General features: G+C 41.5%; 1 protein-coding gene across 1 annotated transcript; it reads right to left on the bottom strand.

Moving 5' to 3' along the window:
* Nucleotides 1–14,002: 14,002 nt before the first annotated feature.
* SLITRK2 (SLIT and NTRK like family member 2) lies at nucleotides 14,003–17,930 on the bottom strand. The gene is made up of 2 exons (XM_058848213.1): nucleotides 17,701–17,930; nucleotides 14,003–17,229 (listed from the first exon to the last, which is right to left on the bottom strand). Exon 2 carries the CDS (start codon nucleotides 17,184–17,186, stop codon nucleotides 14,616–14,618), a length of 2,571 nt encoding a protein of 856 aa, XP_058704196.1. The 5' UTR covers nucleotides 17,187–17,229; nucleotides 17,701–17,930; the 3' UTR covers nucleotides 14,003–14,615.
* Between the last annotated feature and the right edge of the window lie 9,815 nt (nucleotides 17,931–27,745).

Below are 27,745 nucleotides of genomic sequence, written 5' to 3'. Positions count from 1 at the left end.
TGCCCCCTTTGATCAGTTGATATCTGAAAGTGTTCTGTTAGTGGAGCCAACGTAAATGAAGAAGAGAGGTAGTTATTGCTGGTTTGTTTATTTTATGAAGGAGAGAAGTGTGGATGTGTATGAAGCAGCAGACAAGAAGGGCTCACCTAAAGCAAGAATTCAGGCTGCATTGTCTGTCTGCTTAGCACAAAACAGAAGGGTAAAATATTCATGTTTATTACTGCAGAGAGCAAGTAATGAAAAAGAATGATTATTTGCTTGCTATAGAAAATATATCAATTGCTTTCTAAATGAAGACTAATGGTGTTGATTCTGTGATTAAGATGTTCAAAAGCCCACCCAGGAAAGCCTTTGTTTTATGCATTGTATTACACATTTTGTCAGCACTGATCACAAGGGGTGGATGGAGGAAAGTCTGCATGGGGAGGGGGTCAAGACATCTCCAGCAGATTGATCATTTATCTTTACTTTTGCAACAGGGATGAAGAGAAGTTCTACTGGACAAGGTGGGACAGCTGCAGAGGTACCTTTTTCCTAATGTGAGCAGCTTGAAATTCAGCTACTACTGAGCCTGCTACTCAGACTTGGGGTTCATTTTAGGAGCAGGGATAGAGGCCCCAGGGGATCAGGAGGAGGGTCTTTCCTCCTGGATCAGAGTGTTCCTTAACTGACTGAGGCACTGTTTGTCTGGACAAATAGGATTGATGTCAAAATACTGACAAGGGAGATAAATCACCAACATTTGTAAACTCACATGACTTGCCTAGGTAACAATAGCCCTTCATGTCTGTGCTTCTAAAGTGACCATTTAGACACCTTCTAGAGCTGCTCAGAGCTTTAAAAAGAAAGGAGCACTAAATGCTTAAAAAATACATGTATTTCTTTTATGATCAGATGTTAAGGAGATAATTTATGGTGCGGTCCAACACTTATTACCAGTAAGCTTTTTGAAAATGCCACCTTTTGCTCCCAGGCATTTTCATTTACTAAAGGACACGTAGAAAAGATGGAGTGATTTGTCTCGATGAGTAAGAACAAAGTGAGGTCACTCTCTAAGCAGCAACTGTTATGATAAACAGCACATCATAAAGCCATGGTTGGCTAAGCAGAATAATTTCAAATACTTTGCTGGATACTCACAACTGTACATGGCTGGTGCTGCCTCAGCATGATCAACACAGAGACTCAGCACTTGGTGGAATCTCTTGCTTGCTCACTCTTCAGAACAAAACCACTCTGAGTCCTCTCATGGAAGGAACTTCTTGGCATCTTCCAAATTACTTTCTCTTTCCTGTACGTCTCTTAAATCAAATACATGAGATGCAGAAGCATCTTTGCTACTCTAAAGACTGCTGGATCTTTCTCTCTGTGTAAATATATCCAAATGTGGCCTTTCATAGCTGCAGAGGATGTGATTTTTCTGCTGGTGTGATGTGTGGTACCACTGACAATTTGCTACAAAATCTCATTTGTGGCCAGGGCGCCTCTGTTTTAACTGTAACTACAAATCTCAAGATAGGTCTGAAAAAGCTGCCTGTAAGGAGGTAAAAAAGGATATGAGTACCTGTATCATAAGAATCCATGTGGGATCCCAGGATTAGCTAAATCTTTCTAAAATTATAGTTTTCAAAGGTGGAATCTGGGCATAGACAGAAAATTTGGTACAGCATTATATGAGCTGAGTATCTTCAAGTTTAGAGGTGGGCGGAGGAGATTTAAAGCTCAGGAAACACTACAAATTTGTGGCAGTAGACAGAAAGGAAGGAGGTGTAGGGGGCTGCATGCCACTAAAAATATGCCCTTCCATAAAAAAAAAAAAACCTCAGATTTTTTTTTTATTTATCTTGATTGTTTTTTTTTTCTCTTGACAAGAGTTTCACTTTGGCATTAAAGCGCAGGAAATTCATGTGTTTCTACAAGAAACTAGAATATCCATATGGATGTAACTCAAAAAAACCACCTGCTTTGGAGTTTTCATCCATTTCCTGTTCAGTAGGACTTTCAGCTAAAAGTTTACATTGGGGACTAGTCTAACTCACAAAGGCATACACAGTGTGCAGACAATGGCAATTTGCTGAGGTGGGTGAGATGAATCAACTCATGGTGGGACTGATTTCTTCTGCTAACTATAAAAAGTACACTGATGATTAAACTAGGAAAGATGCCTCATGCTTAGGTAGCTGCTGTTAAATGACATGAATCCCACATGAATGATAAAATCAAGCAGCAAAAAAAGCAACATTATAGAGAATCATTTGTGGAGGCAGCAAAGCTTACATTGATGTCCTCCTCTCAAAGGACCCTCTCCTTTTGTTACAGGAATTTAAATCTCTTCCTGCACTGAACTAGAGAGCACAGTATTGCAGAGTTTGGTAAAGTGATAATAATTCCTCTGCATTAAAAGGGTAGAGCAGTGCTCAATTTTTAAGAACAATCACTCAGTCCAAGGGAGTAACTTTGTTTAAAAATTGATGGTGGTGCTATGTGACCCACTTTTTTTCTCAGGGCAAAGAGAGTCCAGTGCTTTTTCTGCCATCTGTGCTATCAAAAAGCACTTGGAGTCAGGGTCAGTTAATAAGGAAGATAGGGCTTATTTGTTCTTTCACTTTTAAGATCAGGAGAGTCTCATCTCCCTTTCTCCTTTTCAGGATGGTCCTGTATATATTTGGCAGAATTTACTATTTATCTCAGTCTAGAAATGGCAGGCTTTTATTAAACCCCCCAAACTCACACCCACCTCCCATTATAGAGGAGGCAAAATGTATTGGAATACAGTACCATGTGTTAGAATATTAACAGACTAGAGCTAAATTATTTAAAGTAATTGTCCCACATGTTTTCCATGCCATGGGAAACAATACTTAGCTAATAACATGGTATTAGGAACGTGTTTGCTTGCACAAAGAGTAGCATTCAGAGTAACGTTTGTTCATCCAGTAGATCTTCACCACTTCTGTAAATTCAGGAGAACTTCAATTCAGGATGAGTAAGGATGTAAGGAAACCAACCTTTGGAATCTGTAGGAGACTTCTGCTCTGTGCTTTCCTGGCAGCAGCAGTGTTGGTGTCACAGACAGGGCAGCAGCACGTACATACAAGGGCTGTACTCAGGGATGCCAATTCCTATTCCAGCAGCTCCACCTCTGGAGTCCTCTTTGACCTCCAACACCAAGTACTTCCTCTTATATAACCATTTGAATATTTATCTTCCTCTGTGACCTTGTTGAGGCATCTTACTTATCTTTTCTTTAATGATAGGTGACATCTTATTGAGTGCAATGAGATGAAGAGTGTCAGGGCAGGCTTCCCTTCTCTCAAGGGAAGCTGACTGTGTGCCCACTTTTCCAGTCAGCTGAAGCACAGAGCTCTCCAGACCAAATTCCTAAGCCCTTAGGATGGGATTTTTACCACACCATTAGATTTCTCACTATATTAGCCGAGTTTGAAAGAGTGAAGACAGGCCAGGTGCCCACTTCTGGTTTGGTTGTGCTGAAGCCCACCAGAACATGACTGTGGAATGTGAGATGGAATGTTATGCTGGAGGAACCTGTCTCTATGTGTGAGTGTGAGGGAACACTTCTAGGAGGGCAGAGCACTCATTTTTTAGTGGCCTCAACATCTCTTCAAGACTGTGCTTCTGTGTCTGTCCTCTGTTCCTTCTGTGTCCTCACAGCTCCTCTTCTGTCCCTTCCTCCCCCTTTGCAGAAGCAGCCTAGCAGTTACTCAGCCTGACTACTCAGCCCAGAGGCAGCAAAATCCAATTTATCTGTTTAATTAATTCAATTAATAAGCAAAATTCAACAGATCAGAGAACTGGCATTGCAATCAACATCACAATCCATGTTGCTAAGTGGAGTTCCTTCAGTGGAAGGGGACATGCCATTGTTATTTCCATGCTCATATTTTATTAATATGGAGGAAAATGTTAAGGGTATTATTAAACTGAAATCTCATATAATGGAAAGTGTTTTGGAAAGATGCTGGCAAGGCTTGCAAAGTTTTGCTAATTTCCCTCAAAGCTTTGACAGCTTTCAGACTGGCTTTTTCAAAAAGCTAAACTTAGACTTTCCTCATGGTACTCTGTTTACCAAGAGAACTTTGGTCAAAGGTAGAAAAGTGGACAACTTCAGGCTTTTCATGTCAGTGCTACTTACAGAACAAATATCCATTGGTAGGGTAAGAGCCTGAAGAAGAAGAAAAACAGCTTTCTACTATTGTGCAATAAATCAAAAGGTTCCAGGGAATTTCTTTGAGTGTTAGCAAAATTGCTTAATCAAGGATTTCAAAGGCTGATCAAAACTGTTTTCAGCTATTCCTGACTTGCACTTGTATCATTCCAGACTGAACTGAGTCTTTTTCCTTAGTACATTCCTTTATTTAAAGGCAATAGAAAGAAGAGAAAGCAGTGAATTTCAATTATCAGAATCCTAATGTGTGGGAAATATGACTTCAATTCTTCCTGTGGAACATCTGAATAACAGCAAATAATTGCAAGTTCTTCACTAATAAAAAGCAGAGGAAAAAAAGAAACAATAAGAGAACATTTTCAGAAATTGGATTTTCATTATCTGCAATAACACAGGAAGCTTATCTATTGTGAAGAAAGCCAGTCTGATTCTAATGTGGCATAAATATTTGCATGATAATAAGGTAATGTATTTTAGATTAAGTCAATGTATTGCTCACAAAGAAAAAGAAACAGCTGTGACCATCCTTGGGAAAACGTGACTTTCTAGAAGTGACTTTGTGCATCTCTCAGGACTCTACTGCCAGTTTTCCTTGAAAGGACATTTATCATTACAGTGCAGTTACAATTGACTATGGACTCACTCAAACTCTTGAGGATGGCAGAATAGGGATGCAAGAGCTGCTAAAAAGCTTTGATCTTTAGGAATAAGTGAGGAGTCCCAAAAGGAGAACACAAAATATGCCTGTCTGCCTCATTGTGTTGTATTACTAATTCTTAAGATTGAAAATTAAAAAGGTTTGTGAAGCACCAAGTGTATAAATGTATCAATCAAAGAGTTTTAGTACAGAAATTTTTCATTTGCATCTGAAAATGAACTAGGTGGTGAACTTTCAAAGATCTCTTTCTTTTCAAATGTGACTAAAAATTCCAAGGCAGCGACAAATTGTATTGGGTCTACAACGGTGGAATAAAAGTGAACAACATACTGCACTGAAAGCACTAATCCATTATTGGTATAAATGCTGACTGCTTAACTTATGGGGTTTGCAAAACAAAGCAGCTGCATCCTCAGCTACTGTAAACCAGTTCTGTGATGTTTATGGAAGTAAACATTGTTTACAGCAGGTGAGGGTCTGGACATCCTTCCTTAAATAATAAACTCTGTTCTCTTAAGACTGATAATTATCTCCTGGAATCCTAAAGATGGAAATGTTAAAAGGATAACTGAATATTTACTTTCCTTGATTCAAATTTCTCCCAGAATTTAAGAGTAATAAATCTTTTTAAAAATTACTTAAACTGCTGCTTTAGATGTACTTCTGCTGGACCAGAACAGATGGTTTACATTGCACAGCCAGAAATAATTTAGGTGTACCATGTTTGGTACTTATACTTTTGTTCTATATAAATAGCCTCTAAATAATTGTCGATTATCTAGAAGTAAGAAATTGTGCTTGGTATCAGAGCACTTACCCCATCCAGCCAAAAAACCCCATGTCATTTGCAGTCTAGAAACCAGGATTGTTCATGTCCCATTTTATGAATCAGCAAGAAAATGAGAGCATCAGTCTTAGCACTCTCAAAATTTAGATAGGAATAACATCCAAACATAAATCAGAACAAAAGGCCTAGCCAGTGAATGAATTTTAGTAGGTTAATCAAAAGCAAATTTAAAAGTGGAGGCGAAGTTATGACTCTGATGTGTTGAATGGATGTGGTACCACAGATTCTTGTAGTCCTACATTCAGAAAACAGTGCCCTTGCATGGAAGCATCAGATTTCTAGGCATGCCACGGAAGACTGTGGAAAATGGTGGGCTTTCCAACACATAGTTGGATTTTACAGTTTGCATTTGGGCTGTGTATGGAAAAATATGCCCACAATCTGCCTTCAATGGACAAGAGAATTGTTATGGTAACTGTAGAGTAAAAAGAAAGAAGTGGAAGGGAAGAGGCTGACAAGAAAAGTTGCATTAATTTCTTTCTGTCCCCAGAGTGCCAGATATTTCAGCAGCTGTCTGCCACTCAGAGCCTCTCTTGGCTCACTTGCCAGCATAAAAACTGTCAGGAATAGCCCAACTGACTTCATATAGAGAAAGGTGAATAAAACAATGACTGTTATCTGCAAACTATTTTTGAATGGATTCTATAGGGCAGAAAGAGACAAGGTGATTCAACTCAGCCAGAGAGGGAAAACTGAGGAGATGGGGTACTATGCATTTTCTAAGGTTTAAAAACAAACTGTAGTTTTTGCCTCCTCATTTTATTCCATATTTCTCATATCCTTTTACAAGGAGACAGTATCTTTTCCCTGTACAAGGTAATCTTCATGGTCTGTTTTTAACTGCAAAGACAGAAAACAAAACTAAATCTGACATGTCGACACCACATTCTTAGATCAGAAAAACATATGCCAGGGGAAAAAAGCAGTACACTGTTGCTGCATTTGGATGAAGCTATAAAAGCTTTGAAAAAACAATTACACTTAACATTTCTCATCAGTAAATCTCACCAGACTAAGGCAGAAAGTATAATCCTCCTTATTAAATGATGCAGAAATTAAAGCATGGGGATGCAGGTATGCCTTGTGCAAGGTCACTGGCAGAACTAAAAAGAGAATATTATTTTTCAATTCCCAGCAAATGGGCTTTTAACTAGGCCCACTGCTTCACTATATAAGCAAAACAAAACAAAAAAGAAAATAAAAGATAATATAAACAAAGTCCTTGGTAATTCAATTTTAGGTGTGCACTATGGACTCTACTGCTAAGAATTAGCCTATGCATTATTTGGAGAACAAAAAGAAGCCATGGAAAACTTAAGCCACCAAACAGATTTGTAAACATTGCATTATGGAAAAGAAGGCCACGTCAATATATATAAGAATTATCTACTCAGTTTTGGTAAGTAGCTTATGAGTTGGATTTGATGGTAAATATGGTTACAGAAAATACAGGCTACAAACTACACCACTAATTAAGGTGTGAATGTAGCATGAAGCATTTTCCCCACTTCCATTATCTCTTTACATGAGCCATGCTTATATCTGAATTACAGTAAATCTGCTCTAAGGCTGGGATTTCTCAGCTCTCCAAGGGAGCCTGTCCAGTTCCCTCTGCCTTTAGGAAAGCAGCCTGTGTACCACTTCCCTTTAGATGTTCTGCAGAAAAATAGGCATTTTTGTAAACTCTTTGAGTCATGAACTCTGAATTCCTTAGTTTTCTGTAGTCTTCTTTTAACACCTTGACAGTTAAGACAACTATAATCTATGTTTTTTCCCCCTCCTTCCCCCACCTCCACTATCGTGCACAAAACCACAAAAAACCCCTACACCACACTGTTAGAATTCCTTTTGATTCCCTAGTAATCATAATAAATCCCTCTGAAACCTTCAGAAAAAAACAGAAATTTGAAAGGCTTTTCCCAACCTCTAACTCCCTCTCTTTTTTCTGTTATAAGTAAGCTGAATATTAGAAGGTTTTACACAGATATTTATTAATGTGTATGTGTTTCAAGTTGTAATTCATCTGAATAAAATGGGCATTTTAGCAGAACAGCAGACATGGAAGCAGTAAAGCTTTGGTAAAGCTTTGCTCACTTGAGTGGATCACTGAGTTTCTGAAACTTCTGACTTGTTCAAGTCTCAGCTGCCTGATACTTGAGTAACTTGGCTACTTGTGAAATAAGATAAAGAAAAACCAAAGATTTAGCTGAGCATATTCCATTTGCCCTCCATAGCAAGATCCCAGTCAGGAATAATCAGGAATTAAAATTTAGAAGAGATAGAATAAACCAAAGGTTCCAAGCCAAATCTCACCCAGAAGTAAGAGATGTGATAGCCAAAATGTTGCAGCACTCAAGTATTATTGAAAATCTGATATTTAAGTATAAACTTGGAGTATGCTAACTTCAGATTTCTGGGAATGAGCACTGAGTCTGGAAAACTCCCAAATGGCATTTTAAGTGATGGTAAGAGGACATAAGCATTTTTCTCTCCCCACTTCCACTCACAGCTGTTCAATGGGATTATTCTTATTTAGTGAGATTCCTGCCACTTGTGCCAATCCAGGCAATCTCACAGAGGGCACTCGGGTGTACAACTAATAAAGGTACTCTGCACTTACATCTGAATTCCTCAGATTTGACTGTGCCCTGGAAACTTCAAAAGCCTCTCTTTCAGCTTTGCTTCCACATCATGTTGTATGTTCTTCTGTGATTAGAAGAAAATACATGTAGTCATTATATTTTCACAGTTCTCAAAAAAAATTGTGTTCATTTCAGCTGTCTGGCTAAGATGCTGGCATGCATCAAATCTGTAACAAATCCCTGGGGAAAAGGACAAAACTTTATAGCATGGGAAGAAAATGCCTTAATTCCAACTCCTTTGCCTCTCAGATGAGAGGTTTTCAGAACTAAAATCAAGATGTTTTAAAATAGACTCTGTCACATTATCAGCAATCTCAAGGGGATTTTTTCCAGGCTTTTGTATGGAAATATGTCTTATCTCAAGAGGAGATAACTGCAACAGGTCTATATACATTAGCTGTGCTTTTTCCACCGCAGAGTGCATTTTTAAAAGGCTGTTCTGCCTCCTTCTCAGAAGATAACTGGCAATTAACAGTTCTGGCTCCAGAGAGCAATGCACTAGCAGGGCAAGAAGAGATGACACAAGGAACCTGCGTTTTCAAGACAAAAATCTACACTTGCTCTGTCACCACAAAGAGTCCTGATATCATTATATTGCATAACTTTGTAATGCTGATGTAATTTGTTATACTGAAAATATGTATTTATGTTACCTTGACTGCTTCCTTCTTAAGACCACCTGCAATATTTTGTGTTGCTCATTTTGAAAGTAGCTACATACACTGACCTGACCAGTTTGCTGTGAAGTTAGTCTGTACAAAGGACCTCAGAAATTAAAAGTCTATGGCATGAAATGCACCAATGGTTAATTCATTTCATTTTTATGGATAGAAATAAGAACCATTCAGAAATACCACAAATAACCCTGCTCCTCCAAACTTCACCTTGTTTACTTTCTCAAACTGAGTGCATAAGCAGTGGTAATATAGGTGTGTGCACACAGGGTAACAGCCAGGGATGAGAACAAATCCTGAACACTTCAGTCTATCCTTAAGGATAATGGAGGTACATGTGGCCTCTAATTTCACCCCTCCAAATGGTTAACAGCATGTGACAAAATCTGCTGCTGTATTCAGAGGGGTGTCCTCTGTGTTTATGATCTCAGGAAGAAAGCCACTTTTATGACGTCCTGTTTTTCAAACTTCACTCATACTCTTGAGCCTATTTGGTCTTGAGAATGACTGCATCTCCAACTGCCACTCCAACATTTCTTTCATTCAAAACCATCTATTCATCTGTATTCATAAACATGTCAATCTACTGGTTCAAAAGATCCAACCAACCCTTCAAGAACAAAAAAACAACAAAAACCTTCTCCTTAATCCACCTCCCTCATTAGCTAGGATTAAAAACCTTAGTCAAAATGATTGGCCTTGTGCCCAGAAAAGCTATGAGATCAATAATCCAAACAGACTTAATGATCCTCTTAGAAAAGAATAACTTTTGTACTTCTCCTATGGAACGTTTTGAAAAAGTGATGGGAAATACACAAGAAGTGTCACATCATCTGCATAAGTTAATTTATGTTATTTTGAAGTTCTACAGTTGGAGGAGGTCTTTGGGAAATAGTTTTTTTTTTCTTCTTCTCTGTTAGATGGCATTTTTTTGTCTGCAAAAACAGTAATATGAAAAATCACAAACTGTATCACTGATTAGCCTGTAAGAGCCTAAGAAGTTTCATTAACATTTCCAGTATCTCATTTCACTCATGAGCAGTTTAAAATTATTGTATTCAAGCTCACTATTCTATAAGACTTTTTTTAGGCAATTTAACTTGTTGATATCTTTATTTTGGCACTACTAATTACAGCTTCAAACTTTTAAAAAGTGTGACTTTTTTTTTACAAACTCAAGTGTTGGTGGGAAGAAAAAGAAAACCAATCTAAGCCCTACTGTATAACACAGGATGGTGTTATAAAAAGTGCATTTGACCAGAATAGGGTTTAAACTCCACAGGGAATGCTTCTCTCATGGACAGAAAAAAAAATGTCTTGGAGTGGAGACTGGCAGATACTCAGCAGAGCATGGATGTTGCATGTGGGTGTGCTGGAAAATGGTCAGGCTGGGCTGACTGCAGCTATTTGGGGATTAGCTGTTATCAGCACTCATTATCTATCCTCTCTGCACTTCCTGGAAGAAAGCAGGCATATCTGTAGCCCAATTCATGCCTTGTATTGTGAGCAGGAATAAATTACCTCTGAATGGCCTGGTATTTTTGCTATTTACTCTAGAGATGCTACACAACCAGAGTGTAAAATTTAAGTAGCTAATTTTGGCAAGATTAACTCATGCTACAGATAACTCACCAAAATTATAGGAAAGAGTGATATGATATCACTGGTTTCAGCAAGCTTATCCATTTGTTCTTGCTCAGAAGTGCTGCTTGCATAGACACAAAGTTATGCCACCTGCCCCAGGCTGGCACATGGGGAATCCTGCATGGAAGCTGAAACTGTGATTTTAGGCTTCTCTTCTCTGATCAGTGAGGGGAAGAGGGAACAGCTATTCAGAGTTCTCCAGCACAGCTCCCAGGAGAACCACGGGGATCAGGTGTCTCGTTTGACACAGGGCTCCTCAGCCGCGTCAGGAAGGAGGTGAGGACTGAGCAATCACTGGAGCAGGGACATCTGCTCCCTTCAGAGCTGAAATGGGTCCTTCAGAGCTTGCTAGGGAAGGAATGGAGAGCCCATAGGGACAGATGCAAGTGGAAAGATTGGGGCACAATGAGGGCTTTGGAAGCAGATAATAGAGGTTAGGTAGGAGCTGAGCAAATGCTGGAATATGCTATTCCAAAAAGGTAAAATCTGATGGAAGACAGAGACTGCAGAATGGAGGAGCACCACTGGGCATGTGGAGTGGCTCTGCAGCAGGCTTGGAGGGCACAAAGAACACTTTTTCTTAAAAAAGTGAATTTTTTTTCTGTCACTGGGGAGAAAAAGGAAAGTATGTTGATAAACTTTATCTAATACTTACTCAGAAAGGTCTCAAAAAAATAAAATAAAAAAAGTATTTATGCTTTGGTAGTGTAGCACTCCTCATTTTCACTAGTTCATACTTTCAACAATGCTTCAGTCTGCACTCTTACTGTTTCTGTAAAGGTCATTAAGTTCACTTTCACAAAAGAAAACTCATGAAGAAAGAAAACTATTTGCACCCCATTCTCCTGAGGGAATAAAAACAACTTTGCTAACCTGGTTACATAATTTTCATAGTTCAACTTTTCAAACTGTGAAATTTTTTTTCAGACTCATTATCAAGCCACAACTCAGGCAAGCAGCTCTCCCCTAACAAGCACCAGCTACCAGGGCAGCACAGCTGAAGAAATATGGAGAACTTCTATACAGCAGCTGCCGACACACTTTCCCTGTTAAACAAATCTCTTTAAGTGAAACTGAAAAAAATCTTCTCTTTCACCTAGGCACTCAATGAAAAGAATTGCTTAATAGATGTCAGCTGAAGGGTATAAAAACAAACCTAAAAGATTTACAGCAATAATAATTTTTAAGCTGGTACTGGTGATGCAAAATAAAATCTAGTCATTAAAAAAATTCCACTAGGAAACCTAAGGAAATGTAAAACAACAGCAACCTCTGTAAAGTATGGCTGTTCTACCAAAGCAAACATCAAAGTACTGAGACTGAAACACTAAAACCAAACAATATAACATTACTAAAAGAATCAATTCCCTATCTCTGTTGTTTGCAAACACTAGAACACTGAAAACATTTCTGTTGGAAAAATTAGCTTTTTGTCTGAGGAAAAAAAACCCTTTGTAATTGGTTCTGTTTCACTGGAAAATAATAAATAATAATATCCTAGCTGCTGCCAGATGTAACAATGTACTTTATCTGCAGGCAATACTACGTTCATACCTGGAAAGAGTTAATAACTTTACTTTAAAATAATACTTATACTTTTCTCAGTGTTTCAGTAATAAATGCTTTTAATTACCCAGGGGAAGGAGCCATAAAAAGACAATCAGTACTGGAAGCTCTCAAGCAAGTACCTTGCTCAAAGATGGATGCAATTCCAGTCAAATGTTCCAAGTTCAACTAAAGTGATATCATTTCACCTCCTCCTTGGTGTGAGACCATTTTGAAGACTGATTCTTCAGTAGTTCATTGTAGCACTTCAATTTTAAACCTGATCTAATGAACAGCCATAGATGCTATGGATTCTAAACAAAGAATTGACATGTTAGCATATTAATGTACTCAGATGTCACATAAATCATTAGCAGACGTTTTACTAAGTGACTCAGATATCTGGCAATACACATGCAAAGCCTCTTTAGCTCTTAAATATAAAGCAACTTCCTTTTGGCAAAGTCCTGATTAGAACAACATTGATTGTAGTTATTTATAGCTTAAATGCTATTGCTGAAATTTTCTCCAAGTTGTAGATACTGTATTATTAACTATAGTAAAGCTCTTAAAATCAGTCAGCAGAGGCCACTTCAATCTCTGCATGATAATAAAGGATTATTATGTGCAGTAACCTATTTATGAAAAGGAAACAGTGTGCTTCTTTCAGACCCCATCAATTGCTTTAATAAGGAATTGAAAAGCCTGGCCTACTTTATATGCAGATCACCATCCCAGTTGCATAAGGATTTAGAACAGACAAAACAAAACTGTTTTTGTTGTAAATAAGGGCTGTTTGTTTAAATTTCACAATAATGTTTGCATCTAAAAATTATTTAGAAGCTAATAAGGCTTAATAAAGTTTGACTGTATACTTGTAATAAAAATGGTTTCAATATTCTTCATGAAGGAAAAGTAAATTGAAGGTGATAACATAAAGCTTGAAGCAAAACAGGCCTGAGTTAATGGGAAAGAAGACTCACTGCATTTGTTCACTGATGGGCTTCAGAAAACCAGTGTTGAGAATGAGATTTAGTTAACTTAAAACATTTTATAAAATTTAAGACAGTGAACTTAGTGGTAGTTTTCTCTAACAGATTAGAATTGTTGCAGTATTACTTCTGCTTTAGAGACAAAAAGCACATAGACATATTTCAGACTACCAAAGTTTACTGGCATGCACATACTGATTTCAGCTACCTTGATTTGGAAAACTCCAGAGTCTTGGGTTCAAATTTTACCTTTGGCATTGATTCATTTGCCTGTATGTTAATAAATTTAATGAGGTGTGGGATGACCCCTGCTGGTGTCCCTGCTTATGAAAAAAAAAAATGTATGTGGCAGGAAGAGGACATGTTAATTTCAGTCCAAAAAGTTACAATATAAACTTACATTTTTTACTTTACTACTTATTTTACTTTATACACAAAATGTATAAAAATACCTAATCCAATGCATAAAATGAGTAATGTTCTGTTAAGAATGAAAATAATCTTAAGCCATTGAACATTACTGTGTTAGAGCTGCAATGCAACGTATTAAGGAGGACATTAATTGTTCAGTTCACTATGACATTGTGTTAAACATCTTTTATTAATGAGCTGTTATTCCCAGCTGAGGCATTTGATAACCTCTAGTCCATTGCTAAATCCTTTCAGTTGATTTCAGTGAGTCACTCTAAACAGACCTAGAGGGAAAAAATACCCCAATAATTTACATTTGAGTTTGTAAGGTCCTAGAACTAGAGCCATTTAAAGAAGGGCTGCTTTCCTATAAATCAAACCTTCTGATTTAATGCAGCTGACATATAGATCTATTTTACAATTTTTTTTAATTTCAAAAATACAACACATTAAAATAGGTTCAATTTATCAAAGCTAAGAGCAACAATTAAGTAATAATGTACTTTAAGTGCAAAGGCACTTTAACACAAAAAAGTGACGCCCAGTGGCTATAGTCGGTAATTGAAACAGCAGTACTGTATATTATTATTTACAAAAGAAAGTCATAGTCCAGGAAAAAAGATCTTTGGAGATCTTCTACATAATACATTAAGTTTCCATTTTGAAATGGAAAGAAAAAAAAAAACAACAGAAACCGCAAAGACCCCCTTCTTCATTTCCTCCAAAATCAAAAAAGAACTATGCAAGATCTATTACAGAAAGATACATTTGCAATGACAGTTCCTAGAGAAGGGTCAAAAGGAGAGAGATATAGAAATAACTTAAAGGGAACGTTGTAAAAGCCACACCACATCCCTGCTATGCTGCAAGGGTTCCTTTTCTCTCTCACTCCTTCTCTGGTTTAAAAAAGTGGAAATGTTGGGAACGCGACAGATGACATCAGTACTGAGTTCAAACTCAAAGAAATGTGATGCTGAGCTCATTTAAAAAATTTCCTTTGTCTCCCACCTCCCCCCTCACAGCTGACTGATTGCAGTTTGTTTTTCCAGAACTTCGAGGTAGTCTGGTTCTGTTTGTAGCTTTCCTTGGAGTAAAGGATGCTCAGGTTTAGACTGTTCTGCAAAATATTTCCTGGGAGTTCCATATAAAACAGTTTTATTTATCCTGTCCTGGTTTTGGCGTCTGGATTCATAGGAAGGGGCAAACTGCCTTTTGGGTAAGGTACAAAAGTTATAATGAACTAATCCTCCGGTGGGGAGTTCTTTGACCCTTTCTGCAATATTTTGATACAGCAGCTCTGGTTCCCTTGGTGAGGACTGCTTTTCCAGTAATTCAGCTGCACTGATGGTAAATGCAAGACTGGTGGGGTCTTCTTTTTTGTGGTCAAGACTGCTATAGCTAAACTCATGGAGATTCCTGTAATAGGCAACAGGATCCCCTTCTTTTTGCATGTAGATTGGGTTTTGGCACATCTGTCCAACAGGAGGGGGAATGTAGTTATAAACATGTCCTTCAGTTTTATCGTGGGTCTCAGTGTTGTAAGACCCATACTGGAGCTGAAATGAACTTATATCGACGTTGTTGGCGCTGCTGGGCATGCTCTGCACCCCCTTCCGGCGCTTAAGGACAAAGACAAACAGACCTGCCCCAAAACAAACAGACAAAATAAACACAACCAGCAAGCCTAAAATTAGGACAGACAGAGGAACTTCAGTGTGTAATTCTGGGTAGGAGCTGGGTGAGACACCGAGATGAGGGGTACCGGTGTTCTGGTTCATGGACAGGACAGAAGAATCTGACAAGTTGGGGTTTTCTGGGCAGATGGCTTCTTTGCTCAGCAATTTCAGATGCTCCCCAGAGTGCTTGGTGGGAGACTCGCATATTACTTCATTGATAACTACAGGGGGATTTGACTGCTGGTTGTTCTGGTCAGTGACTTTCTCTATCCAGTTCCTCAGCCCCAGGATGTCACATGTGCAGTCCCAAGGGTTCTCTTGGAGGTCTATTTGAATCAGAGCTGAGAGCTGGTCCAAGACTCCTCTCACAGGCAGGTGTGAGAAATGGTTGTTTCTAAGGTTGAGCCTGGTGAGGGAAGTGCCTCCAAAGACTTTATCTGGCAAAGATCTGAGCAGGTTGTTGTTGAGAAATAACAGATGAAGATTACTCAGAGCATCAAATGTGCGTGGCAGGATCTCCTTAATGACATTATACTCTAGGTAGAGATATTGCAGGCTGTGCAGCCCTTCGAACATGGATCGGTACAGAACCTCAAGGTAGTTGCCATTAAGATAAAGTCTGCGTAAACTTGTGAGGTTTGTAAAGGCACCTTCTTGTATCACTGCAATTCTGTTATTTCCTAGATGTAGCAAATCCAGAGAGCTGTATTCTGTGAGATCGGTTCTATAAATGACTTGCAGATAGTTACTGGTAAGGTAAAGTTTCTTTGGACTGGTTGGCCTGGGGTGGAGATCAGAGATGTTACTTATCTTTTTCTCCTGGCAGTTAACATTTAGGCCGTTGTCTGAGCTCTGGGACGTACAGATGCAGCCAGCTGGGCAGGTGATGGGCACAGGAGACTTTGTCTGGTAAACCATGATAGGTCCAAATATTTGTCTGTCTTTTGACACAGAGACACGGGGGGTGGGACGGTTCCTAGTTTTGGGTGGCCGGCTGGCTTTTGGGGCCCTGGTGGGATTGATGGCAGAGTTGGCTGTGGGCGATAGCCTTGAGATGTGTGGGTCTGAGAGGATAGGGTGTTTTTCCCTCTGGTTTGAATCACTGGAGCTTTTCCTAGGGCAGAGATCTTGCCTGGTGAGCTGGGTCACATCTTTCCCGTGAAGCCTGAAGGGGGTTTCACAGACTATCTCACCCACAAACACAGTGATGGTGTCTAGCCAGGCCTTGAGTGGCAGCAAGTCGCAGGTGCAGTTCCAAGGGTTTTCCTCCAGCTGGATTTCCATGATGCCTCCAATGTGCTCCAGCACACCAGCAAAAGGCATCATCTTCAGCCGGTTGCCCCGCAGGTCCAGGTGAGTGAGGAGCACAAAGCGGAAGACATTGCTGGGCAGGGACAGCAGGAGGTTGTCATTGAGGATCAGCACCTTGAGCTTGTTCAGCTTGCTGAATGCCCCGGCTTCAATGGCACTGATGTAATTGTAATCAGCCTGCAGGTACTCCAGACTCTCCAAGCCCAGGAAGGTGTCTTCCTTCAGCACTTCCAGCTTATTGTTGTTGAGGTGCAGCCTCTTGAGGGTGCGGAGGCCGCTGAAGGCCCCTGTGCGGATCTCCTGCATGTCGTTGTTGCCCAGGTGCAGGGTCACGGCGTTGGAATAGTTGACGAACTCATTGGGGAACAGGCGCGTCAGTGCGTTCCCATTGAGAAACAGCTGGTAGATCTTGGACGGGGGCGGCAGGAGGAGGCTGACGGTTGTAAATCCCTTGTTTTCACAATTAATGTTCAGCACGTTCTCTTTCTCCTCGCAAGGGCAGCGGCTCTTGCTGCAAATGTCTTTGGCAGGTTTGCGACTCTCTGTCCACGAGATCCCAGCCACTGTTAACAAACTGAGCAACCAAACACCCTTCAGCATCTTTATGCGCCGTCGATCCCCGCTTTGGTACCTACAGTCAAACCTTTTGAGACAGGTAAGGAGAGAGAGAAGAAATCCCCAGTGAACACGGCCGGGATCAGAGGCTGCACGGGGAGAGCGAAAACAGGTCGCAAGGCTGGAGGGGAAGGAAAGCTGCAAGGCAGCGACTTCCAAACTCCTCTGGAATCCCCCCCCCTCCTCCTCCCTTCTTTTCCTCTCGGAAAGCGCCTGCAGAGCTGCTGAGGGGGAAGCCCCGTCGGGGAGCTCCCCGAAACCCGGCTGCCTAGCGCCGGGCTCTCCGCCCGATCCCCCGCCCGTCGCGGCCGCCGCCTCCGCCCCGGCGGTGGCCGGCAGCGCGATCCCGTCCCCGCTGCCCGTCCCGGGGCCACGGCGCACCCGGCTCCCGGTGCCTGCCAGCATCTTAAACCGGGAGACACCAGGGCTGACAGCAAACCCTCCCCGCTGCAGCGGCGCCCCCGGGCCGCGCTCCCCGCGCCCCACCCCGCGCTCGTACCTGCTCTCGGGCCGCCCGAGGGGGCAGTGGGGGCAGTGGCCGCCGCCGAGAGCCGCCGCGCCCCGGGAGCCAGGCGCCCGGCGGCGAGCGGCATCGCCCGCTCAAGCCTCAGGAGGAGCCCAGCGGCGCGCCGCCGTCCCGTCCCGTCCCGGCCGGGCCCGTCCCGGCCGCGGCTGTGCGGGAAGTTGGGCCGGGCGGGGGCCGGAGCGGCGGCGCTGCGGGAGCGCGGGGCTGAGCGCGGGGCTGTGCGCGGGGCGCGGCGCGGCGCGGCGCTTTTGCCGGGTGCCCCGCGCGGAGCCGCGCTGACGTCAGCCGGGGGCGGGGGGGACACGTTTTTCCCAGCCCCCCTGTCCCAGTCCCCGTCCCCGTCCCCCCCTCCCTCCGTGGCTCTCGCAGCCGGCTCCGCTCCTGGCTCGGCTGCTCTTCGCGGGAGCGCTCTGACAGCACCTGCAGGACAGCGCGGGCACGCGGAGCCGGGAAGGGGAATAAGGTAAAAAGCGGATTTACCTGGGTCCGGAGAATTTTTTGGCCCCGAGTCCCTGAATCCGTGCCCTCAAAATAGAGAGCAAGTCAAGCGGCTTCTTCGGCAAAAGCCAGGCGGCAGGCGCGCACGCACCGCACACACACGCACACCGCACGGAGACACGCGCAGCCCGCACACATCCTCCGCACACGCCACACAGACGCACGCATCACACATCACACATCACACACATCATGCACAGTCAGGCTCTCGGAGCAGCGGTGCTGCAAATCCCGGATCTGGCATCAGCATCGATACCCCCGCTCCAGCTGGAGCAGCCCCCTCCCAAACTGCCGAGCCGAGCTCTGCCCAGCACGTTGGTGTTCTACACATTTAGGGAAGTTCAACACCCTCCACCAAACCGGGCTGTCAGGCAGCGGCAGTCCCAAGCCAGAATCCCTCCACCCTCTGGAGCGCTCCCCGAGTAAATCTGAGCAGCCAGATTTAACCACACCTAGCACCATCATTCCCACTGGCTGGATTAGTCCCACTGCCCCATTGAAATGCTGTGGTGTAGCGTTTGGCTGCCTTTAAAAAGAACAAGGTGTTGGATCTGGGTTATTGTGACTTTGCTTAAGCTCCATGCCCTGGGCACAGATCTTTGTGATGGGAAAGGATGGCTGCTTTTGATCTCTATCTAAAGGTAAAACTTTGGGTTCACACTTGGGGCCGGGGGCAAAAAGGCACTCTACAGGGAATTTTTAAAGTGCTAGCAGGGCAGGATATATTATTGCCAGATTCTTATATGGTACCATACGCACTTTACTTAGTCTCTAGAATATAAAGGTTTGCTGCCAAAAGAGTTGTGGAATTGGCAAAAGTGGTACTGTCAGCTCGTGGTATTCTTTAGCCATTATGTATCAGAGCCCACATTTTAGGAGCAGCAGAAATCTACTGTCTATTCTTATCTCCCTTCTTGAGGCTGGAAAAGGTAACATCCTGCAGCAGCCAGCACAGATGCCTTTGCAGCGCTCCTGGACGGGAATAGTGCTGGAGTTTGCGTTTGGGACTGAAGCAGTTGCAGCTTCCCTATCTAAAATTTGGAGAGGTTGTGACAAGAACAGGAGCATTCCACACTGGAGCATGCTTTCGGTGTGGTGCTGTGTGAATTTAAACAAGATTGGGATTCTGAAATGCACTCAGATCTGCTCCATTCTGTTTCTCTTTATCCAGCTGAATTCATGAGCAAAAATTGCTAGGATCAGGAAAGATGTGTGTGGCAGATCTGCTGTTCTACAACACTAATACACCAGCAGCCAGATTATTATTCTGTGAGATTTTTTGCTTGTTTTCTGCTCTAAATATGAGGATATAGTGTTTGGGGAGAAGAATTGGACTAGTTACAGGCTGTAGCAAATCCTGTTTTCAGCTCTAATACAGTCTGGGGGCATGAGCCTAAAAAGAGAAGGTAAAAGGAGAGGCAGGCTAATTTTTTTTGTGTTATTATTTTCAGAAGGGAGCATATTGACACATACCTGGCCCACACTGGCACCACACAGAGGCACACAGAAGCTCCTCTCTTCATCACATCTCACCTGAGCAGCCCAGCACAGCACTGCCAGTTCTCACAGGGTTCGCTCCAACACACAGCAGAAACAAAGGCACAAGTAAGTCCAGTGCATTTCCCCCTGTCTCATAGCACACGTGACATTTATGTCCATGAGTTTCAGACAGGTGCAGCTTTCTGGTGAGCAAGGACCATGTCCTGGAATTGGCTTTTGAGACAGCATGCACTGTCCCACTTGCTAGTGTTTACTAATATGTAGGAAATGTGTTTGTGGCACTGCTGATGCTGCCTTGGAAGGGAAAGCGTACGCATGGCATGCCTCAGCAGTAATTACCAGATTCATGTGGGATGAAGGAACAGCATGTTAGGGGATTGCAACAGTAATAAGACACAGAGATGATAGTGATTCTATTACACTGCAAATGCATGCATATAATAAGCATGGTTGTAGGAGGAGGAACAAGGATTAAAAAAAAATAATAATAGCTTCGGCTTTTTATTTAGGAACAAAGTCCTGATTTCTCAGTATGCCTGAAGTATTTTATAATCCCTTCAATTAAAAACAGAGTATAAAGGAACAGCTTCTTTCTCCACCTGTTTTACTGCCTTTTTATTTTTATATGTTGAATGCAGGAAAATTTCCAGTCTATGACTATCTGGGAGCCTCCAGTGATGGAAGGCCAGGAGGCAGGTTGGTACAGCAGCCCATGAGGGCTTGGGGAAACTCAAAGTTATGCCTGATTTGTAAGCATTTTGGAGTTCCCAAATATTTAGCTGTGTTCCCTCATGCTCCTTTTTGTGCAAAGTTATGAAGAATCAGTACAGATTCATAGATTATGAGGCTTAATAGAACCATTGTGGCTTTTGGATCTTGCATAACCCAAGCCATCAGCTAAATTGGAATTAATTCCTGGTCAAACTAGATAATACTTCATAGGAAAAAGAAATAAAATGAAATCTAATAACATAGCCAGGCATATTTTAGCAATTGCCTGTGGTGAAAATTTACCATTGTGTTCGGTAAATTGTTCCAATAGGTTTCATCCCCCACAGGAAAAAAATTAGGCTTTCTCTACAACTCTGCATCTAACTGTCTTCAGTTTGAAATGTTTATCCTTGTAATATCCTTGTCTGCTGGCTTAAGAGCCCTTAATTATTCCCTACCTGTTTCCCATGGGGACACTCCCAGACTGCTGCAGAGCAAGTATGAACTGAATACTTGCCTGGTGCCAGCCTTAACCCACTTCAAATAGTGTTTTAGTCCTGTGCTGGTCCATACACCAGCACAGCTCTTGAGTCCTGCACAGTCCTGAAGCCACCACTTAATCTGTCTGCTGGCAGGGGAAAAAAAGCCAGACCACAGCATGAAGCATAAGCACATAAAATTTGGCACAGATCATTACCCTTCCTGCCTAGTGCACATCATGCTGCTGTCCTTCTGGGAGAGTAAATATCAAGGAGCAGAAAAAGTCTGGAAAAATGTGGAGATAATTTTCTTTCTTTCCATCGTATCTGCAGGTTGATGCTACACACTACTTACACATCTTTACCTATCAGTTTTTCTGGCTTTGCTTCTCTGTATATAAATGAAGGAACAAACATATCCACCAAGTCTTACTGAATAAGGGACTGAATGCAGCAAAAAACAAAGCAAAAATTCTGTGAATTGGATGGAGGGCAGGATATAAGTTTTACTGATCATTAGAATCTATTAAGGTAGTCTGGATGCTGCTAAGGGTGTAAAGAAGTGTTTATTCATATAGTATAAGTAGAAGCCAATATTGATTTCTGTGAACACATCATGATGGCTGATGCAGTAAAACAATGCAAATTTGTAAATTTGGGTATTTACTGATGTCATCTGTTCATCATCCTGTAATCATGAACTACATATGAGATGCCTACTCCATTTAGGCTTTCAGTGTTCTGAGATAATCACCACTGTTCTCCAACAAGTAACTTGTATTCTTGCTTTCTCTGTCTATATGTATGTCTCCTTCCAGCTGGAGATATTCTACTTCCATAACTATGTACATTTTTTTGGGTCTTTCCTATACTGTGAAGTGGATTTTTGAGCCTCACATAAAAGGAATTCTTTAGGAAATAAACAGTTTCCAGATTTAGCAGTGAACAGTATGCAAAATAATTGTTACTTGTAATCTACGGTTTTATCTTCTCATCCAGCAGCACTGGGGAGTGCTGTAAAGGACAGGATGAAAGAGGAGTCTCTGGCTTCCACTTTCTATGGGCAAGGAATGAGCAGGGTATGGCAAAGGAGGGTGAGCATGAGAGGCAGGGAGGAAGGAGCTGGGGCAGACTGTGCTCTCTGTGTGCCCATCCCTGCTCCCTGGGCTGCCCAGCAACAGCTGGCTGGAGCCACACATGCTGAGAGAGGCAGAGGAGGGAGACCTTCAGGATGAAGGCTCAGTGGAAGGAGAGCTGCTGGATGAACCAGTTTGAGGGCAGAGGGGCACTCCAGACTGGGTGGTGTCTATGGAGTTGCCTTTTGCTGGCAATCATTGATTGCCTGTGCCATCAGCTGTAAGGAATTTGGTTTCCAGATGTTCTTTTTAGCTCCGTTTCTCCCAACCATGCAAACATATGGAGAGCTGACCTACTTCAGAATACTGTTCACTGGCACTTCATGGCTACCTATTGTATAAATGGAAGAATTTAATTAACTATGACTTAAAATCAGTGTGCTTTCTAACTCTTCCCTCAGTTTTTGCTTCCTGCAAGGACTTAGACCCTGGCCAAGGTTACACATTTTTGAGACCCATTATCTAGCTGCAACATGATTATTTTTTGCAAGGAGATTTCATCATGATTTGTTTCAATATATCTGGGGTATTTTGTTTTATAATAGCACAGTGTGATTCTACCCTGGTGGTACAAACTGCAGCAGGAGAACTACCAGTTTCTGATTTTTTGTATCATTAATCCTGACTGTCTTAAGAAGAGAATTTAGTGTGTTATAATGGCAGTAATATTGGTTTCAGCAGGAAATGTGATAGAGAAGGTCTCTGTCAGAAAGCATTCTTGGTAGCCTGTGCTTTGGGGATACTGACAGACTCACCACTGTGCAATTAAGAACTGATCATTAGTTTAGATTTAGCCCAGTTTTTCTTTCTTTCTTGCCTAGAAAATCAAATATCCACTCCCCTACTACACTCACACTTTTTATCATAGGACCCAGGAAAGCACTGTGAGAGAATTAATATTTATGGATGTCTTCATCCTATTCAGGAAAGTAGTATATCTGATCCAAAGCCCTTTGGTGTCAGTGGAAGGACTCCGACTGATTTCAGTGGGATTTGGATCAGATCTTTGAACAAATGCTTAGCTTCAAAGCCTGCACTTAGGTTTTATTGAGTGGTTTAAATATTTTTGGAACTGCTTTGTTTCATCATGTCAATGGGTCTTTTTCTCTGATAGCAACAACGAGATGAATCTTCCTGATAATAGATATTCTGTGCTGGCATTGCTGAGCAACAAGAACAAAAAAAACCAAAAAAAACCCAAAAAAACAAAACAAAACAAAAAAAGAAGTGTGGGGGTTTATTTTCCCATCCTTAAAACAACAATAGATCTATTATTTATTGTGCTTCAAGTGTGTGTCTACAATAATTTCTACCACTACCATTTACGAGTACAATTTTTCAGAATTCCTCAGAGTAATAATCTATGTGTTACATACTGTGAATCTCTTTAACTGGAAATGTCCCATCATGCAAGCACAAGTGCACAAAAGTGTTTTTAGTGATTTGGAGAATCTTGTTTAAATTACTGTGCCTTCTTGCCTTACTTCAGTGGACAGGGGGCTCATATTTGCATAATGCAGTTGATGCATGGGTATGATGAATGTTCACTGTTGAAAGTCTGGTGAGCTGATGTGAGAAGTTTCTTCCCTTTAGTTTTTAGTAGTAAAAGAAACATAATGAAATCTCTCTGTATCATTATTTTTATGGCAGTGAAGTTGAAAGAATACAAATTTCACTATGCTAATGACATATCTAGAAATATGCGAGGAGCAGAAGCATGGGGTGAAATTCAGTCCTGGGCAGAGGGCCAGCCAAGAGTGATTCATCATGAAAGCCCCCAATTAAGACCTCAAAACAGGGCTTAAGTGAGACTTCAGTGCCCTATGCCTTGAGCTGGCTTTCTGCAATAGTGGGAGAAAGTTCCTCCAAATGAATTATTCATCATAAATAATGCATTCTATTAGTTTAGCCTATTTTTCTTGATTCCTTGAATTTATTTAATTGAAATTACTCACCAAATAATTTCTATGAATAATCATGGCCTGAGGATTATTTTCGAGCAGTTCACGGTGAGCATTTCATATTCCACATTCAGAATGAGAGCTGTGTCATTGAGTTGTCATTATGCACAGAGGTCACATAGTTCTGGTTTTGCTTCAGAAAAAAATTATTAGAAAAGAAATGGCATTTTATCAGACTCCATATGTTCCCAAAAATTCCTTCCATTAAGTTCATTCCATGAGATATCTGTGAATAGTTGCCCACTGAAGGAAGAATTGGGTAATCACTGGCTTTTGTTTTTCACCTGGTTTCTAATAGGAATGTAATTCTGCACGTGCCCAGGGTGTGTGCATGTCTGGCTGGTCAGTCAAGGCCCCTCCTTCACAAAAGTTTTGAACCACATCTGCTGGAAGGTGCTGCTATGAGCGATTTTAGTTTCCCACTTCTTCAGTGAAGACTGAGGATTGCCCCAGGTGGGTGGGTGGGAGATGTCAGCCCAGCCTTGCTGAGCTGGGTCTGGCTGAGCTGGAGCTCATTTCCCCCCTGCAGTCCCGCAGGGCTGGGCTGGGTGCTGCCAGAAGTGAGTGGGTAATTCACCAGTGGTTTGGCTGCTGCTGAGCACGGCTCCCACAGCTTCAGGGCTCTCTCCAACATTGTCCCCTCGCCGGTGGGCTGGGGAGGAGCAGGGTCTTGGGGAGAGCACACAGCCAGGGCAGCTGGCCCAAACTGGCCAAAGGGATGTTCCAGACCATGTGATATCTGCTCAGCACTGAAAGCTAAGAGGAGGAGATGACATTTGTTACAAGGGTGTTTGTGTTCTGGAGCAACCACTAATGAAGACCTACATCCCAGGAAGTGGTTGGACAGCACCTGCTGAGAATAAATCTTTTGTTTTCCTTTACTTCAAGGTGCCACCTGTCGCTTTGCTTTATTAAACTGCCTTTATCTTGACCCACAAGTTTTTCCAAGGATAAAAAAGTTAATTCCCTGAGCATTAAATACTTCAATTTTTGAGTAAAGAACATTCTCTGCTTTTCTGCAGTCTTTTCCACATGACTCTAGCCAGAAACTTTGCTGTCTCTGAGCAGTAATCATTTACCTGAAAAATACCCCATAATATTTGTCTTGTGGAGGCTGGTTGTACACATACTGACTTTGAAGCATGATGTATAACTGCAAGTGGCATGAAAAGAAATTAATGAGACAATTAGAACTTGAGAGAATGGTGGCTGCATTAATTTGTTGGGGAGAATCACTTACAAAGTATCTCAAATTCCACAGAAACCTTAAAAATTTATTTGGCATCTGAAGTAGCTTCCTGAGTTGTTATTTCACAAAGCACAATATAAACATACATAAAATCCTGACCTAGACTTCAGCCACAGACAAATCTCCCTTTGGCTTCATGGGGCCAGGATTCCAGCTGACTTGGGGAGTTACACACAAACACACAAATCTTGAGTATCTAGTGCAACATCTGTGGTGAGGTGGAGGTTCTTGGGTAGAAAATAGGCTACCTCAGAATCTCCTCTGCTACTGACAGCAGTCAAAATGTTGGTGCTTAAACCTTGGTGCTTGATGTCAAAATTTTTAACATTACTGTTTACCTGGCCTTGGAGTGCTTTCCTGGCTGTCCTCAGAACCATCTCTGGCTTGATAAACTCATTCCAAAGCAAATCAGAAATATGCCAGACATGCACATTAACTAGAAGGACAATAGGAAGGGAAGGAGTTAGTGAGAATAATACCTTTGCTTTATTGCTGTCATTGGGGTCTGGATGCTGAAGATATTTAGTCGTCTGCTTTCCAGCCTAAATGCCAGGGGCTGATAGGGGACACCTCAGTCAGTGAGGTCAGTCAGTCAGGGTGAGTTTGTGCCCAACTGCTGCACAGCAGGGACCTTGTTCTTTGTGTGGTGCCTTTCCAGCCCATGAGATTCCATGGGAAGTGGAACAGCTTTGGCCTTGATATGAAGCGTGTGTATGCATTCTATAGCTCTTGTGGTGTTTCTTTCCGTTCCAAAGCATATAATTTTTGAACAACTGCCCATCCTTTATATGGCCTCTTTTTTACCATCTATTAGTCTTTTTCCAGTAAAGCAATAAAATCCTTTGCACAGCAGGAGATTTTTATGTCTACTGTGTGCCTGAGCAGCAAGTAAAGCTGGGAGGAGAAGAGGATGGCTCAGTCAGCCTTGGTAATCAACTGTGGTTTGGAATCTGGAAAAACCATTTGCAAACATATTTGCTCAGTGTTTTTGCTTTACAACCACTACACTGGTAAGCATTTGAGCTTTCTGATTAAAAATTAGTCGACTGATTATTGTTTCTTTCACAGTCAGAACTGTTTGGCTTTATCATTTCTAGCTGGTGTTACTGATGCACTTAGAAATCTATAGAGCTGAGGTCCCTCCTTTGCATAGATTTACTTATGATCTGTCCAGTGGTCTACATCATCTCAAGTACAAGCACTTAATACCTTACTTTTTAGAGATGTGTCTTTCAGAAGCCTCTCTTGCCTTATGAAAACTACTTTTGTCTTCTGATATATTTTTTGGTATTAATACAAATATCTTAAATATCTTTTCTTTTGGCAGACTACTTAAACATCAACTGCTATCAGGTGTCATTCGGTAGATCTCAGCTTACACTGTACCTGTAGCAGAATTGGGCTCATGGCAGGTGCATTGCACCTACTAAGTTCTCACCCCAAAAAAGATTCTCAGTTGTTATTTTTTATCCTTTCTGCTATTAAAATTTGTATTCAGTATTAGTATTTTGATACTGCAGGAACATCTGATAACATGAGTCATGAACCAGCCCTCAGTGTTGTATTGTTAGCTGTTTTGCTTATCTCTTTATTTCTCCTCTAGAGTGCAAGTGTAACTGTGAGGAGGGGGTCATATCATTTTTGTTCCATACCTTAAGAACTTCTGTAATATGAAGGCTTAGATCTAGAATTATAATCGTGTGGGATGCTGTATGCACAAGCAGAATGACAGCACTTGCCAGGTAGCTTACAATGATGTATTGAGAATTTTGCTATTTTTTAAACTGAATGTGGGCATTCATAAAAGATGCACCTATCTCTGAAAGATAGGTACAATTAGATTGACAGCTTGTATGCCAGGCTTCTTGTTGGTGTCATTTAAAATTGCTGAAATGCAGTGTTGCCACTCCCTCCCTTCTTCCATTCCCTGAAACGAGGCTTGTACTGGAAATGCTGACAAGACCCTTATCATTTGAGATGACACCATGCACAGCTTTAAATACTGGTTATAAATGTTAATGCATTATCTGAATTATATTTTTTCCACATGTAGGCTGCTCAGGATAGAGTCTAAGTAATAAATTTAACGAGTTCAGGGGGAAGACGCAGTATGCTTATATGAATATTATAATGATTGGCATTTTTGCAAACAGCATATGATAAGTGGTGCAATTTTATTTTCCAAGTTTAATCAATAGAGAGCTCTTTGATATTGCCATGTACTTTGCAAATAGATGCTTTCTTGGGATGACAGCAAAACAACTTCTGTTTCATGGTATGTTTATGCTTAGGGTTTAATCAATCTACTTTAGTGATTGTCATTAATTTTGATAGTCCAAAAATTAATAGGGACTATAAAATAATTATGCTTCATGGTGTCATCCTCTTGCTGCTAGCCTGGGTCTTCTGGCTTCACAAATGTTGAAAAGGCCACAATGTCCATAACTGTGCCAATTACAGGTGCATGGGCTGTGTACCAGTTTA

The sequence above is a fragment of the Poecile atricapillus genome, chromosome 12, assembly GCF_030490865.1.
Source record: "Poecile atricapillus isolate bPoeAtr1 chromosome 12, bPoeAtr1.hap1, whole genome shotgun sequence".
NCBI lineage: Eukaryota > Metazoa > Chordata > Aves > Passeriformes > Paridae > Poecile > Poecile atricapillus.
Note: the sequence above shows the minus strand (reverse complement) of the source record. Positions and strands in the feature narration are given on the sequence as shown.